This window comes from Aegilops tauschii, chromosome 7 (genome assembly GCF_002575655.3).
Source record: "Aegilops tauschii subsp. strangulata cultivar AL8/78 chromosome 7, Aet v6.0, whole genome shotgun sequence".
NCBI lineage: Eukaryota > Viridiplantae > Streptophyta > Magnoliopsida > Poales > Poaceae > Aegilops > Aegilops tauschii.
The window spans coordinates 424,159,442-424,176,633 of NC_053041.3; the positions used below are offsets into that span (position 1 = coordinate 424,159,442).

At 43.2% G+C, this 17,192-nt stretch overlaps 2 protein-coding genes across 4 annotated transcripts; both read right to left on the reverse strand.

Moving 5' to 3' along the window:
- Positions 1-7,795: 7,795 nt before the first annotated feature.
- LOC109785831 (uncharacterized) lies at positions 7,796-9,610 on the reverse strand. The gene is made up of 4 exons (XM_020344422.3): positions 9,223-9,610; positions 8,736-8,894; positions 8,376-8,594; positions 7,796-8,228 (listed from the first exon to the last, which is right to left on the reverse strand). Exons 1-4 carry the CDS (start codon positions 9,460-9,462, stop codon positions 7,887-7,889), a joined length of 960 nt encoding a protein of 319 aa, XP_020200011.1. The 5' UTR covers positions 9,463-9,610; the 3' UTR covers positions 7,796-7,886.
- On the reverse strand, positions 9,611-16,438 carry LOC109785830 (uncharacterized). Of its 3 annotated transcripts, none has more exons than XM_020344421.4 (14): positions 16,168-16,438; positions 15,473-15,518; positions 15,178-15,379; positions 14,807-14,881; positions 14,624-14,719; positions 14,421-14,461; positions 13,842-13,955; positions 12,094-12,208; positions 11,803-11,993; positions 11,626-11,742; positions 11,179-11,259; positions 10,810-11,048; positions 10,534-10,573; positions 9,611-10,371 (listed from the first exon to the last, which is right to left on the reverse strand). In XM_020344421.4, coding segments are annotated over exons 1-14 (1,923 nt in total). In that variant the 5' UTR covers positions 16,170-16,438; the 3' UTR covers positions 9,611-9,807. The 3 variants fall into 3 exon arrangements, with proteins under 3 accessions (XP_020200010.1, XP_020200009.1, XP_020200007.1); XM_020344420.4 differs by having other exon boundaries at positions 14,618-14,719; XM_020344418.4 differs by having other exon boundaries at positions 14,618-14,881.
- Between the last annotated feature and the right edge of the window lie 754 nt (positions 16,439-17,192).

Here is a 17,192-nt window from a genome sequence, read left to right on the forward strand (position 1 = left end):
GGTGCCGCCGATTGCTGTGGAGAATACGGGGAGCTCGGGCGGAGGGGCGGGCAGAGTCGTGCCGATGGCGATGTATGCGCGCAATGCTGAACTACATGCGGAGTCCGAACTGACCGAGGAACTGAAGAAGATCAAGAAACATCTAATGCAGATGATTGATTTGCAGAAGCAAGCAAATATCATGGCAGGGGGATTCTATTGTTGTATCATTGCTCTATTTTTGTTTTATTTGATGTTCATCCATCATTAGAATGGGCATTTAGGCCTGTCAGGGTAGAGGATGTGATCTGTGCGCCATGCCAAGTTATGTATCTGAATTGAAGCAGCAATTTGGAACACAAATTATTCAGTGTTCATGCTCTGTTTCCTCTGTTTTTGTTCTTCAGTTAACAGAGTGCACACCCAAATTCAGTTTCTAGTAAAAAAACAAAATTGGGCTGCCGAATAGATGTTGGGCCGTGACCAGCCCACCTGCGTAGGGGCACCAGCCCACCTCTAACTTCGGCAAATAAAATGGGGCCCAATAAAATGTTACTTGTTTTTATTTTGGCCTTTTTCTTGCACTAAATTTTGTGATGGATCATTTTTTGATGCACTAAAACTAAATGTTAATTGTTTTTATGCATGTCTACGGTTCCATGAACTAAATGAGTTGCATGCTTGCATGAAGTGCCCGATGTAAATTAGTTTGCATTTCCTAGTTGCACCCATGTCCATATTGGGTTTGCATGGGGCTCCTAGTTGCATGTCCATGGTTTGGCCAATATTTTGAAGATGGTGTGTGTGGTGATTGGGGTGTAGAAACCCGGGCCCGTAGCAACCCATAGCAATACACGAATGATAAGCAAAAACAACCCATAGCAATCCACAAATAATAGCACGAAACACACAATATATATAGTAGCATAACGATTATATAGAAGCATAACGATTGCAACCCATAGTTCCACGATAGCCTTACAACTACATGATAGCCTTACAACTTAAAGTACTAATAAAACTTAATAATAGTAGCATAACGATTACAACTTAAAAAAACTAATACGATAGATCTATAGCAAGCTAGATAGATAGGGGGGCACCAAACGCGGGTTCTTCGGGTTCTTCTTCTCCTCCTCCTCCGAGGCCACCTCGCTCCTCCGGGCGCCGCCCTTCACTCCTCCCCGTTGTGATGGGGTACGGGAGCGTGTGCATAACGCCGTTGTTGGGGAAGATGCCGTTGAAGTCGGTGAAGATATTGTAGGTTGTGAAAGCTATGAACTCACAACCAACCCAATACGCTCGCCCGAGGAGATGGAAAGCATCGAAAGGGTTAGTGAACGTGGCGAGGAGCCCAACCACAACGCCGTTGTGGTTGACCTCCTCAAGATGGTACATCCGAGGAGAGCCGCGGGGGGAGGTGGCGGAAGCCGGCCGCAAGGAAGAACTCCGTTAACTCCCTTGCGCCCCTCCACCTCGAGATCGCCCAAACCCTAAGGGTTCTCTCTACATACACTCCGGTCGGGTAGAGCCTTTCCGGCACGGTTGGGGGGAAGTGGTAGGTGGGGCCGTTGTACTGCATGGTGGTGGGGTGGCTCGAGGGCTCGACCGGGTTTGATGGAGAAGAAGGAAGAAGGAGGGCAGAGGAGGCAGAGGATGGGGTGTGGATGAGGAGGGAGAGGAAGACGATAGTGCCCGGCTTAAATAGCCCAACTACGACGTGGTTTCACCCCGTAGAATTAATGGGCGGGCGGCGTTTGGTGGCGCCCCATGAAAGTGTGTACACGAGCGTGGGAAACGGGCTGCGATCCTGCTGTGCCACCGGTCGCGGGTCAAGGGGGACGGGCTCACGCACGCGTCTGTGCCGTCGTGGGTCAAGGGGACACGCCTGCCCCGGGTTCTCTGCGTGTGCCGCCCGTGCATTCATGCCGTAGCCCATTAATTTGCACATCTTGCTAGGGCCTGGCTAGAGGGCAACGTTCGGTCGATGGGAGACGTGACAATAATGGACGCCTTCATTTGCCCATCTTGTAACGGGCAACACGCCGTTTGAACAGCATCGATACCCCATGCCAGTATTGCGTCCTCAAAGAGGAGCACGCCATGTACAGCACGCCATGCAGCGTTGGCTTTTTGGTTGTCTTCATCGGGCTGCTGCATTGTGGCCGGGTGCATGCTTTGATGCGACGATGCATCAGTTCTAATGGTAGGCATGCGACAGCTTACTGCGTCGATAGGGGTGGCGGAGCAGGGCTACGTCGAGGGCATGCATGCAACGCACGGGCGCAGTTCTGTGGGTGGGCATGCATGCTGCGGGTAGGCACGGGCACACATGCAATGATGGAAAGGGCACTGCGTAGGCTTGGTCCATGCACCGCGTCAACTCTTGCCATTGGATTCAAATGAACGGTCTGATGCCCCAACGAGAGAGGCTGATCCAAACCCCACCGATTCCACCAATCAGCGCGTCTCATGCGGATCGATGCACACTGATTCAACCAATCAGCGCGTCTCATGCGGATCAATGCACACTGTAGCTAACCCTAGCGCCTGACCTCAACCGTCCACGCACAACGATCGACAACCCGGTAGTGTGCGGGGTTTTGAGAGGTTTTGACTGATTAGGGTTGAGCATAACTAATTCAAAAAAAATCAAAAAAATATAAAACTTGCACACATAGTCTTATTATGTCGTATAGTAACAAGAAAAAAATATAAATATGGTTTACATACATTTTTACGAAAAATCCTTCACAAAATTGTCATTCCTCGAACAATGTAGTATGGGGTTCAAGGGAGAGAGTAGTGGGCACCCGAGAGTAGGTGGGGTTTTGAAAATGAAAAGTGTGAAAACCTCACCAAAACTTCATTTTGGATTGACTAAGAAAGATCTTAACTTACTTTTCTCATTTTCATGTTTTAAACTTGTTTTATATATAATTTTCTATTAAACCTTGTTTTTTAAAAGAAAATAATAGAAAATTAATTCAATAAATAGTGAGACTTTAGATTTACACTATATAGGTAGAATAGATGTGTAGAAAAATTATTTGGCTGGTTTAGACAAGGTGCCAAAAAAACTTGCTTAAATATGAGGCCGTTTACCCTACCTTTGGAGGTCATTTGAGACACACTTTTCATGACTATGAGTTCAACTTACCAAAAGGGCTCGGAATGATCAGCAAGCAAACATATTTCAGTTGAGGTACTTTAGATAGCATTAAAACATCAATACCCCATCCCTAATTCAAATTTGAGCCCAAATTTGAATTTAAATTTGAATTTTATTTGGCTGGTTTAGACAAGGTACCAACAAACAAGTTCGAATAGAAATACGGGGATACATAGTGACTACCAGTACGCACCAAGTTACAAATATTATTACATGCCCCAAATTTTCAAACTGTTCTCTGTTCTACCTCTTCCTACCACGTCGCGTGCCCTTCTTCGCCTTAGCACTTCTTGTTTTTGGTTCTACTACACACACAAGTTCACTGATCATCTTGGTTTTCTTCACTGGTCTTTTCAACATCTCGCCAACACCCTCGTGATCAGTGTCTTCAGTCTCAATGTTGACAGCAGTTTCAGTTTCTTCGGTGTGTACCTCAACATGGGTTTCTTCAGTCTGAACCTCGACACGCTCAGGTTCAGTTTCAACCTCGAGAGCAGTTTCTTCAGTCTGAATGTTGACTGCGGCAGGATTTTCTTCAGTCTGCTCAGGCTCAAGCACACTTCTCTTCTTTCTACCGCCATTGACTCTTGCTTTTTTTGTTGGCCAACACTATTCAACAACAAGGGGCTGACTTGCTCGCTTCCTCCTGGCCATTGGGAAAATGTTATAGATATAGTAATTGGAAAAAAGCACCAAATCAAAACACAAACAAATAAACAAGAACATACTTTGGCTTATCAGGAGTGTAATGGCATTTGACAGATCCCACTCTGTGCCCAAGTTCCTGGCACAACTTGCATCTGTTTTTGTTACCTTTTTGGGCCCTTTTTGGCTTTCCATCTTTCTTTCCCTTCTTACTACTCCTACCTTTCTCAAACCATGCCTTGAATCTACTCTGTTTAGGCCTGCCAGCCTTTCTTTTCGTCAAGGGAGGACACATGGAAAATTCAATGTCCACTTCAGGCCACTGAGACTGATCTGTAAGTGCTGGAATTGGAGTAGCATATGCAGCTTTGAATCTTGCTACCGAATAATATTCATGCAAATATGGGTGCATGTTTATCTTCGGTTGGGATGCTAAGAAGAGAATGGCATGCTCACATGGTTTACCAGTGTGTTGCCACTCGAGGCAAGTGCAATCATGCAATTCAGTGTTAACAACATGTCTCCTTCTAGTTTTGTTATCTCTAACTTCAGCACCCCAAGGTGAAGATTTTTCAACAAACAAATGTGAAAGACATCTGCTCCTATTGACCACCTGTTGTACCACTGCTGGAAGCTTATCACCTTGCAGACAATCACCTATCCTTCTTCTCAATTCCCACAACCGCATGAGCATGATCCTGATTTGGTCAACCATGTCATGCACAGGCAAATCTTTTAACTCCTTCACCTTGTTGTTGAAACTCTCTGCCAAATTGTTGTTGATGTGGTCACACTTGATGGCAGTGTTGAATGCTGACCTGTACCATAACAAAGAATGGTAGGTGTTCAGCCATGGACCAAACTCATCACATGCTGCCATTATCTTATCAAGATGATATTTGTGTGTCTGTCTAGTGTAAGATCTTGCTGCTGGCCACATGCGCCCAAATTCTTCTCCTCTAAATTTTTTGATCAAATTCATCCACAAATGACCGAAGCACTCCCTCTGCTCAGCATGTGGGAAAACATTTTCACTGAATTTTCAAGCCCCTTACATGCATCTGTGTGTATAGCCAAAGGTAACACTGGCCCTAGGCATCTTTTCAACTGGATCAAGAACCATGTCCATGAAGCCTCTGTTTCTGACTGAAACAAGCCAACAGCAATAGGAAACATCCAGTTGTGTCCATCTAGAGCATTGCATGCTGCCAACTGACCATTCCACTTGCCTGTCAAAAATGATGAGTCTATGCTCAAATATGGACGGCACCCTGCTTTGAACCCATCGATGCAAGGCTTCAAAGCCATAAAAAACTTGGAGAACTTGACTTCACCTTCGGCTGATACCTCTGTATCTATCTCCACAACACTGTCAGGCGACCTCTTTTCCACCTCTGCTTTGAAGTTGCAAAGCATCCTAAATGTATTTGCCCAATCACCATATAAATTTTTCATTGCCCTTTGTTTTTCCTTCCACACTGTGGTATATTTCAGTTTAATGGGGCACATCTTTTCCAAGTCTACTTTGAGTTTCTTGGCAGTAGTGTTTGGTGTTTTGGCTAAAATTGGGGTGATCTTTTCTGCAACCCAAAGTTGTGATGTCATGGTTGATACTCTGTGTGAACTTGTAATACAAGTATGTTGATTGGGGATTTGGTTAACCCTGACAGTACTTCCATCAGGTTGCAGTCTAGCAGATATGTACCACTTGCAAGGCTTCACACTACCATCAAATCCTCTGCACCTCGCATAAAACTTCTTTCTATCAGTCCAAACAGTCTTGGCATCAAACTCATGTTTCACTGCATAAGTCTTGAAACACATCCTAAACTCCTTCATGCTTGGGAACAACTTGCCTACTTCAATGGCAGGGTTTTCTTTGTCATACACATGCACCAGCTCATCATCATATGCATCATCTACTTCATCTGCAGCTTGTTCCATCAACTGTCCATCTACTTCTTCATCAGCATTAGCAGGCAAACTAGATTCGCCCCTCTCCTGCTTATCTCTGTCATCGACTGGAATGCCAAAAAGTTTGGCCATCTCAATGTCAGGCATTGGTGCAATGACCAAATCAGTAGGCTCATCTAATTCAACTACATTCCAATCAACAGTTGCTGCAGTTTCAGTTTCAGTTCCAGTCACCTGTCCCTCTTCGGCTATTACTGTAAGTTCAGTACACATGGGAATCAATGGCCTCTGTGTAGCCCAATCATCATCTACCATCTGCGCAGCCAATTGTGATGGCACATATCCAACCTTCGAAAAAATGTTCAGATCAACGAGCTCAGCAAAAAAATTAGCCTGTTTGCTTGTCCAGCCGTTTTGCCGATCGATTTCTTCAACAATCTGTTCACCATCTTCTATTCTCACATACTCTCCTTTCCAATCATCAAACCGCAACAGTGATACTTCTTGCTCTGGACCCCAAACAATATTCTCCCCAATTTTTTCCACCCATTTCTTCACTGTCGTCTCTCCCATGTTCTGTAGAACTTGTGGATCAATCTCTGTAAACTCAACCTCCCATTTAACAATTGTGTCTCTCTCAATGTTCTGTATGCTATCATCAACTAATTTTGCCTTTGATGGAAAGAAATTGACTGTCAATTCGAAGGTCCGAGCGGCAGCATCCCCTCTATCAGTGGCGGACAGTGTGAGCCCGTGAGAAAGAGCAGACGAGGCCACCCCCTAATTGCATGCAAAATTGGATCGGAGAGAGGCGCATTACCTATTCGAAGTTGAATCTAGCGGCTCCATCTCAGTATGCCCACGGGCTCCCCTCACAACCTATCGATTCCGCAAGCGAAAACAGAGGAAACGAGCTGAGATCTACGGGCCCGAGAGAGGAACGGGAGGGCGACTAGGGTTTGAATTCACTCACCATTTTCTGAGGGCGAAGGCTCCGCCGCCGCCACCGAGAACGCAAGATCCGCCGCCACCGGAGAAGAAGGGGGGCAGAGTGGCGGGCCCGGCACGGTCCGGCGGCAGGGCACGGTCAGCTGTTTTGAGGAACAATTAAGTTGGACCCACATGTCCTAACATAAACGGGCGGGCTTGGTTGACGACCAATTTAACCACATTTAACACCCCATGTGGCCCTGGGCTATTTACACGCTCAAATGTGTCGCACCACAGCCATTCGCTCGAACAACGTCGCACTCTTGCCAATTCACCTCAAAAACGTCGCACAGGAGCTATTGGCCCAGAGAGTTTAGGTAATTAATGATGAACCGAGCCAGATGTGTATGTGCACCTCAGCTTCCTTGAGGTGAGTGCATGTGATTATTGCTGCCCTTTTCTCCACTATCAATATCTTCTTCTTTGTGTTTCTTTCATCTATGATGTAGCCACGCCAGGCCAAGTAAGCCTATCTGACAAACATCACCACCTATTGGATTAACCCGATTGATTTCTTCTTCATCGTCTTCTCTTGGTTAGAAACCCTAAACCATAATAAAGACACCCAACCCCAATAAAAACCTAATAGAAATATTAGCAGACATTGTTTATTGTTTGCTACTTGGCTTGCTACATTGTCACTCCTATTATTCATCCATGCTTTGATTCAATTACTCTTCTTTTGTGTAGTATAAGATGAGATGACATGTGTGGTGAGGTGGAGTGTGTACATTATGAAATAAAAGTAATGTGAATCAAACATTGAAGTATTGTCTTTGATCATTATATAGTTGTAAAATATTTGTACAATATAAGTAGTATTTCTCAGCTCATGCATACCAAGTGAAGTACAAGTAGTGTGTTCGTCGCAAACATAAATAAATAAAAGTAGCGTGTTGATGAAGTGCAATGTGTACATGGAGAAAGAAATGCTATAAGTAGAATTTCCCATGCACATTGAGAGAAATATTATTAATGGGGTTGATGGTGTGGCATATGTGGCGAGGTGAAATGAGTGCATGTTTAGATAGAAATAGTGGGGATCAACCGGCCAACAAATTTCCGGCAGATTGAGATGGAAGCACTGGTCGATGGTAATCAATTCAAACTTTTAAGATTACGGTAAAAGTGTCGCCAAAGTATTAATGAACTGTATCCACATTCCTGACTATCCCCTAAAACACATTCAAGACATCATTGTAGTGAACAATATCGCCGCATTGTACAAACTGTGGATGGTAAATGAAGCAGCCAAAGTTCCAGTCCGGTAATAAGCTAACCCCGTGATGCATCCGACGACGAACAACTGAAAGAAACTTTCCCCTGAGAGGTGTGCTACACTGAACATAACTGAGCTTACGACGACCGCGTTCCTCCATTTCATCGAGGAAGATAGGGCTGTTAGAAGAAACCCACGGTAAATGATTTCTTCTGACAATGGAGCAATCACACAGTACAGAAACCAACAGACTAGCCTAGAGGTTCCACCGTTGGAAAGGATTTCCTTTAATATAGGATCATATGCATCCTGCAATATTTCAGATTGAATGAATGAGCTAGGTACTTCCAATAGACTGTAAAGCTTCAGTCAGGAAGACTAATGCAATGAATAAGACAACAGGAGATGTGTGCAATAGTCGAAAAACTGCAATTTAATTGGTTGGACCATACTGACCTCGGGACCTATCAGTCTGTCAGCTATTAGAGATGTGAGAAAAACCATAGACATCAAAAGTCCCAACCATAACACAGTTTCTTTTATCCAACCACGCGGTCTGGACGAGAACTTCCCAGCAAAGAAGGCACCAACTTGACGATCGGGCTTTGCAGTGTACTGCAACAGTGCTAAACCCAAAGCGAGCTCCCCTAGTTGAAGCATGGCTGTGGAAACAACCTGCATTGACAGGGTATGTATGTGTGTACTAAGTACTATGTCCCCTAGAAAATTTTGCAGGTCAACAATGCACGCAACGGATGAACAAACCATTTAGATGAGTGTGCCAAAATAATAAATGAATGAGAAGTTACCACTTACTGTTGTCAGTTGGTCTAGTGAGGAAGAATGTAGCACTTTGGCTGCCACACCGAGTCCTCCAAAGCTCAAGGGAATGTGCAAGACAAGAAGGTATGCCGCAAATGTCCTCCATACATCCTCAGGCTCCCATGGAGTATCTGAAGAAAGAAGTGAGTATTCCTGCGATCACATCACAGAAAGACCATATTACAAGGAATGTGTTTATGACGCAGCATGCCAGTTCCACTTAGGTACATAAGTACCTGTCATGTCATAGAGCATTTTAATAGTACAAAATAACTCACTGTTGAAACAAAAAGGTAGAAAATAACTGGTTTGCTCATCTAAGAAACCCCCCCTATTTTCGGCACAGACTAATATTTGCGCACCATGTCGATCAGCCAAAGAAGCAAAGCAATTTTCAAGAGTGAATTTTATCAGAGGCACAAAGAGCCATTTTCCATGAGGTTATGAGCAGGAAGATAGTGGTGAGCTGCAGAGGCATTACATCGAACAGCTCGCGGTCGCAGTCCTTGTCGCCAGGAGTAGGAGGAGGTGAAGAAGAGCAAGCGCGGCTGAAAGCAAAGGAGGACGGGCGCCGCAGCAGGGGCGCGGCGAGAGCTCTGAATTTCGCCGCGCCAGCACGACGGGGTGGAGCTCCGCCTCCGCCTCCGCCGTTGGTTCTACTTCTCACGGGGCGGAGACGAGGATGCGACGAGCAACAAGCCGCTGTCGCTGTCAGCAGCATATCCGAACGCACGCGCGCGAGGACCGCTGGTGCGTGCGAGGCCGTTGCTGAACCTTCCTAGTCATTCGTTTTCCCGTGCGACCGCGGACGCCCGAGATTGACACAGGACACATGAGCCTCAGAAGCACACACACCAGATAACACCAAATAAGTAACTGGCCAATGATGCCAAATGATTAATAAGAGCATACATAACGGTTTGGTTTGTTTCATACAACAGGCATTATTGTTCTCTTCACCGGTCTTATTGTCACGTCAACCTTTCTATTTTTCGCAACAACAGTAGATGATTCTAGACACCCCTCACTCCACATTGGGCGCCGGTGATCTCTCAACTGTCAGTCACTACGGAGGCAAGATGACTTTCCGGCACAGGATGATATCTGACAGGGTCTTGCCGTGCCGGTCCACCCTTCTGGAGCAGTTCACGCCGCCATCGAGGATATTCCTCACCACAATGTTCAATGAGCTGATGCCCGGGACATCATAAATCTCAACCAAGACACGCTCAAGTAGATTGTTTCGACGCTCGATCGCTCCGTCGTCTGGAAACAACGAATGATCAAGCAGGGGCGAAAGAGAGGCCTTCACCCACTCAGGAGTGATCACTGTCCTGAGCCGGCCAATGTCGTCCAGGAAATGAGGGATGATGGAAAGATTCAGATCGTTCCCCTTGTCACCGGCTCTGCTGTGGGCCACACGGTACAGGGCGATCTCCGATCCGGATGGAGCTGGAGCAGATACAGGAGGTGCTGGTTCGTCCAGCTTTGTATTCCAACGTTGTTGAATGCCCGTCGCGGAACTTCCTGTGTACCTCTTCTTCTTCTTGGCATCTGTAGACCGGTTCTGTGGACCATGAATGGATGAGTTCTTCGCATTGGCTTGCCAGAAGACGTTTTCCCTATCAATCTGTAGAAATAGGAATTAATGCTATATCCAAAGGCATATCACGTGTTTCAATAATCCTTTAAAGGAATTGTCATCAAGTTAAGAGTGTTCTATGATATAATGAAAATGCTGGCACGTATCATATAAATTGCTCATGAGATTAAGTGAAGTGTTCATCCATACCAGCAACTTGTGCAGAATTAGCTCGTTCTTTCGTCCAGTGCTGCCAAATGGAATTGGAAACAAACTTGTCAAATTGTTTTACCGACTCCATGAACAAGGAGAGAAGAAAAATGAGGACATCTTCTCCATGAGTATGGTATAATATTACATTTCGTTTTCAGAATTAATTTCCATGGTTGATCCCACAATATAACTATGCTAAGATCAGCCACAATGAGACAGCACCTACAGTAATAGCTCTGCAAACACAAGACCAGCGTAATTAATTATAAGTACCTGATGCCACCACCCCCAGCTGGACCATTTGTATAAAGTGCAATGAACTCCTCAACGAATCCATCAGCATGCTCCTCCTGCTCAAATAGCCCATCCATCCGAAGTCTAACATCTATCACTTCCTTGGAAGAGTGATTGTCATTGTTACCTCCATTAGCTTTCAAGCTATCATATCCCATAACATATGCGATAATTTTCTCTTCGATGCCGGGATATCTTTCGTTCATCCATGACCTAACCTAATGCCAGCAGAAAAGGTTTAAATGCACAAACTGCCTTTATGTTGTCACGTGTAAATAGGTACATTCAATTGTTAACACACCGGAAATCTGAAACAAATATTGCATGCAAATACTTTCATGAACTTACTAGGTATTCTGCTGCCTGAGCGCGCCTTAAACACTCTTGTCCCCCGTATGATATCTCTCCCCAGCCTTTCCATCCATTTGGCTAAAGAAAAAAATGTGAACGACTACAGTGAGAAAGCTAACTATGAGCCTCTTGATAAACTATCTACATAATCGAAGGACCTTCCTTCAATTCATGAACAGTACTGTCTGATTCTATCTGAGAACTTTAAAATAGCACGCTTAATTTGAAACAATAAAGCTATCAGACACAAATTTTCAGCAATACAACACATAAAATACTTCACTTTTATTGGTGATTTTTGCGGTTCCAGTAACATAGCATGGAACAGAGTAATTACCCAACTACGCAACATGTCAATACTAGGCACTGGATGCTTTTAGCTGGAAGAAGACTAAAGATAAATTTGAAATTAGTACAATTTATATTCTTACTAGGAAAACATACAGTAGGAAACAATTGGAGGAGTTTCTCGGGCCGACGAAGATCAGATGGTTTTGCTCCTTTACAGTGAACCTTGTCTTGTGATATTTGATGGAACTGCACATCACTGAAATCTACAACCTGCTAACAAGTGTTCAGACAAGAAGCTTACAAGGGACTGGAAATGTAAGATGACCTCACCAGATCAGGAGTGATGTAGTTTGCAGGGTCTCCAACTTCATACAGAAGCTGTTCTGCACAAGTGCTATAGCTCAGAAGACCTCCGCTACCCTTTGCCTTGCCAACACAAACTTCTCCTTTGTAACTCACTTCAGCATATGGAAGAGACAAATCCCGAAGCTGCTCAAAAGAAAAATCTCGATATGCATCTCCTGCTCTTTACAATACCAGATGTAGAACATTAAAAAAAACATGAATCAAGAATGAAGTGAAAATTTCCGCCTAATAATTTTTAAAGGACAACAGATGTACCAGGGTGCATGAAATATCCTCCGGTGAGTTGACAACCACATTCCAGAAGATGGCTAGCTAATGTTCCTTGTGCCAACTTCTCAAAGTCATTCCAATTCCAACCCAATTCGTAGACCTTATATCAGAAAGGCAGTGGGAAAAGGATGGACCATTAACTAAATAAACATTAGAAAAAATACACATTCAGATTTGCATATTTTGAGCAACTTGGAGAGAAGAAACACATAACTAAATCCTAACGAAATAAAAGGTAGACAACACTTGAAAGTCACTGGAGCTATTATAAGCACTGCTATTTCAATAGAATAAGAATCTTTTGTGGCCACAAACTCTACAATCTTCCTTCTACATTAAAAAAAGTGTTCTCCTTTTGGGTAGCTGAGAAAATTCTTAAAAAAAAACAGAAAATGTAAAAACATTCCAAAAAATCAGAATATACCATGAATTTCTTTTGAACCAACATTATAAAGTGGTATAGATATTTCATAAGCTGAAGTTCTTTAGGAAGTTCTGTAAAGCTCAGAAATACTGAAACGCTTCTCGTAAGGTAGGTTCTTGACAAATTCTCCTGGTGTAAATATATTCGCAAAAACATTAACACTTCGTTCAGGAGTAATCAATGATACTGGAAATTTTCTGAATTTTATATGATTTCGTGATGTTTTTATGCCCATATATTGTTGAGAAGTTACACCTCAATTAAAGATACCAGAAACACAGAAACTCTTCGCAGTAAAAAACAATAAACCATAGAATCCAAAATAGTTCAGGGAAATGCTTTTTACAAAGCACTTTTAGTTTGTCAAGAAAATTCATGGAAAAATACACTAGGGAAGCATGTCTACATCATTACCGTCTTCAGGGCACATCCTCAAATAATTCTTGTACAGAACATTTGTAAGAATTCATAACATTACTTCAAAAGTGATCTGCGAATTAGTCTGGATTTTCAGCCAATTTTCTCTATTTTATGACTGTTCTTAGGAATCAAACTCTTTACCAACTTAGTAGTGGGAGAAACAAAATAAGTATGACAGATAGCAATTTTCCGGCAGAATGGAGATTGACGGTGATAAAAAGAAAAAAAGGATGGGCTGACGTCAACTTCTGAAATCATGTAACTTACTCCGTTATACTGAACTATCCAGTCAAGTCTTGTGCATGAATCATCAAGGAAGAGAGAGCATTCATTAATGAGCATTGAAGGTTTCCTACTAACAGATTTTGTATGTTTTGATGTTACATCATCTTGCAGAAGCCAATAGATCCACGCAAACTAAAACTCAAATACAAAGATTGCTTCATATTCTTCCTGTTAACAATGCAGGAAGATGGCCAGGTGCCGGGCACTCTCAGCTTGGCTGGGGATGGGTCTATAGATCATAGGTGAGAGATGGACCTTGGGGTGTGTGTGTGTGTGTGTGTGGGGGGGGGGGGGGGGGGGGGGGAGATAACAGATTCCTTTAATAGGGATGATCAAGTGAACCCTCAAGCAAGCAATCCACTTAAGGTATAATAGGGAACTAATCTTAACAAACCGTAAAGAGATAACTAATTGGTAGATATAGCTCTAACTTCCACACATGATGTTTTTCAGTTTCTTTTTCTTGAGCACGTGTGCAGCCAGAGGCCACAGACCAAAGGCCCACACCCTTCTGCGACACCTAATTTTTCATATGCTTAAATATGTTGGAACGATAAAGTTACAGAATTATTAGCAGGCATAAGAATAGCCATGAAAGGCATACCATAGGTGCTAAGAATAGTGCAGCATCAGCAACCCGAGAAGTAATGACGACATGTGGTTTGTAATTTTCCAGGCAATGTACAATGGGGGCTGCACCAAGATATGTGCTTCTTCCCTGCACGCACAACAAAATACCGTCAAATGGAAAACAAAGATAAAATAATATGCAAGTTCTCAATGCTGACTACAGCGAAAATGGCCAGGAAAATATATATGTATCGAGCCAAAGCCGCAACAGTATGTTAATCCTAAGTTCTATAATGTGTACGCTATAGAATCTCCTGATGAGACACTGTCCAAGTCCCTTCTCATTCATAGTATTCTCTCTGAAGATTTCTCTAGATCTTCCGGTAACGATCTTTTGGCCACGTATGTCAACCACAACGCTCTTATGCCATGGACCACATGGTACATAATTACATATACTGACAAACTAACTTCAGAAGATTGGATGCAAATTGCTGATAAGTTATGGTCAATTACTTCCTCGTAAGTTAATAAGACTGAGGCTAAGAAACCAGATATCGTTTATTTTATGAAATCAGATGAATACAAAATAAAATGATGATGAAGAAATTACCTCTGCCACTCCCATTGATTCATTCCATAACACTGAGTTTTCTGCAAAAAGACCAAACACAAAAACAGTTGTAAGCTTGATTATCAGTTTTGACTCCACACACCAAGCTATGATGACCGGCATTCCTTGATTTATACACAACCTTGGTAGCACCCAAAGTATCATACAATTGGTATTATCAAACAGATAAAAATTACCTGGACCTGAAATCGATGATTCATAAGCTACAGCGACTGTTATCTCCAGTCCCAAACTAGAAGCAAGGTCCAGTATTTCTTTCTGTGCTCCAGGTGGATCAACTAATAAATGGGAAAGACTCTTACAGTATCTAATTGGGAAAACAAAACAAATGAGGTAAAGCAAAGCTACAGTCAGCATTGTCTTACTTGCGCCCATGTTAGTTATTATGCAAACTTCTCTATCCAAAGCCAAGGGTAGAAGCATGGACAGCCACTCCTTAACTGCATATTGATACATTACCAAGAGGTGCATTGAAATTCTTATTGACAGTAACATAAGGAATAAAGCAAATAATATATCCCTACTGAGAGAAGGACCAGAATATGTTATATTACATGATAAAAACCAGAGAAGGTTACCCTTGACATGTACAAAGAAGATGTACAATTAAATACATGCAATAAGTACTCCATAAACTCGCAACCACAGATGCAGTTCACAAGATAACAGGTATCACCTGCTTTGATTAGCAATACAACTAAATGCACAAGTATCAAATATTTGTCAACAACTATACCTCGGGGATCAAATCCTTTCCCTCCTGACAGCATAACTTGGTAGCGGTCTGCAAGTGTTCGCTCCGCCAAACACTCAAGTACTATGTAGTTAAGTTCTTCGACTCTCTCCAATAACTTCAAAGCAGCCATCGGCCGGTCACCCCCAAATCCAGCCCCACAGCCAACATATACTTGATTCTTGCGCCGTTGAGGATTGCTCCTCTATGAAGCGACAGATATATTAGAATAACTGGAGCATTCGTTTCATTAATTCATGATTCGCATGGAAAATTTCCAGTTCTGCAAACAACTAACCAGCTTCACCACACAGTTCTGAACTTCTTCCAGTGGTACTGCCTCCCTGAAATTATTTCGCTATCAGAATGAAGTACATACATGTAGAGCTGCAATTATTTTCCACAAGAGTTTCGGAAAGTGCGGGATTTTTTAACATTGGCTGTCAGATGTGTGATAAACACATTCACATACACAGAAGCACTAACTTTGGAAACAAAAATACAGCAGCATCAGATAATTCATCTGCTTGCACAACCTCGAGGTTCGAAGAAATCACTTTCATTCTAATTTATCAATGACAAACTATAGAGCTAATCAAGCAGGCAGAGACCCATTTGAGGGCCATGGAGGTTCAGTTGAACCCCCCAGCCCCAGAAGAAGATTTTGATCCAATTTGCTCACATGAAAGGAATGACCAAACGAGAAACTCTTTGGAAGAAAAGCCAAAAAAGCTAGGGCTTCCTCGAAAACTGAAGAGAACACCTAAAATTCTACCCATATTTGCATAATTGCGTAAGAAACCTAATTTGCGATCCGACTAAAGCATAACTATAATTACAATGGAATGCAATTCGCCAAAAAGTAGAAGTAATTCCAACATCGGAATCGATAGAGCCATATTAACGAACAAGAAATAGAGCAAAATCCATGTTGTGAAACACTAATGACCATGCGACTTAAAAAAATTAAGCAAATCACTGGGTGGTCATTACATCAAACAGGTCGCAGGCGCCGTCCAGAGCGGTGCGAGCAGATCGCAGCTGAAGGAGGACAAGAGCGGGTAGGGGCGTGGTCAGAGCACCGATTTGGACAGGCCGCCTAGACAGGACGAGGAGCTCCGCCTCCAGTTCTCTCACGAGCAGAAGAACAAGGGGCCACTTTGTTCGTCGGAATTCGCTAAACTGCCACTCTCACAGAATTCCTTTTTTTAAGCTGGAGGCAAAAGATTTGGCCATGCTTTGCTTTATCTATAAAGCAGGACGAAAGCCTTTTTCTATAAAGATTTGGCCGTGTTCATTAAAATAGGTATTACAGTACTCTATAAGACTTATATAGACCAAAGGCCACGAGGAGGTGGCCCAAAAGCTAGATAACTGATGTGTTTACTTTGTCAGGGCATTTCTAACCGATTCTTAAAAGAGGAGTGCTACGCGTCGGCCAGATGATTTTTTTTTTAAAATACATCACCTCACGAGCCATCAGATCCGGTCCAATCTAACGCCTGAATGGTCCTTTACTTTTGCAACAAAAGTTTTATTACAAAAATATTTGCAACGGAGGCTGTGTTATAGAAAACTTCCGAAACATAAGTCATGCTGCAAAAAATTTATATTTTGTCTTTATCATTTTTGCAACATCTGTGAGAATTTTTGCAACATAGGTAATGTTGCAGAAATTTTTACAACGGAAATGATGTGCAGAAACATCGCCACCGTTGCCTACGGCGAGCGCGTCGCCATCGTTGCCTACGCCGAGCACGTCGCCGCCGACCACAACAGAGCAGTAGCACCGCCGCTCCCGCCATGCAGAAGGACGCCGGTGAAGTCGTCGTTGCCGCTGCTGCAGAAGTACATGGAGTATCCTTGCAACCTTTTTTTGCAGAAGCACGACGGCGAGTTGCAGACCTCTAGACCTTGATCTTGACCAAGCGGCTACTGATGCTTGTAATCTGAGTTGGTATTTTTTCGAAGAGGAGAGGATGATGCAACACAGCAGAGGTAAGTATTTCCCTTAGTTA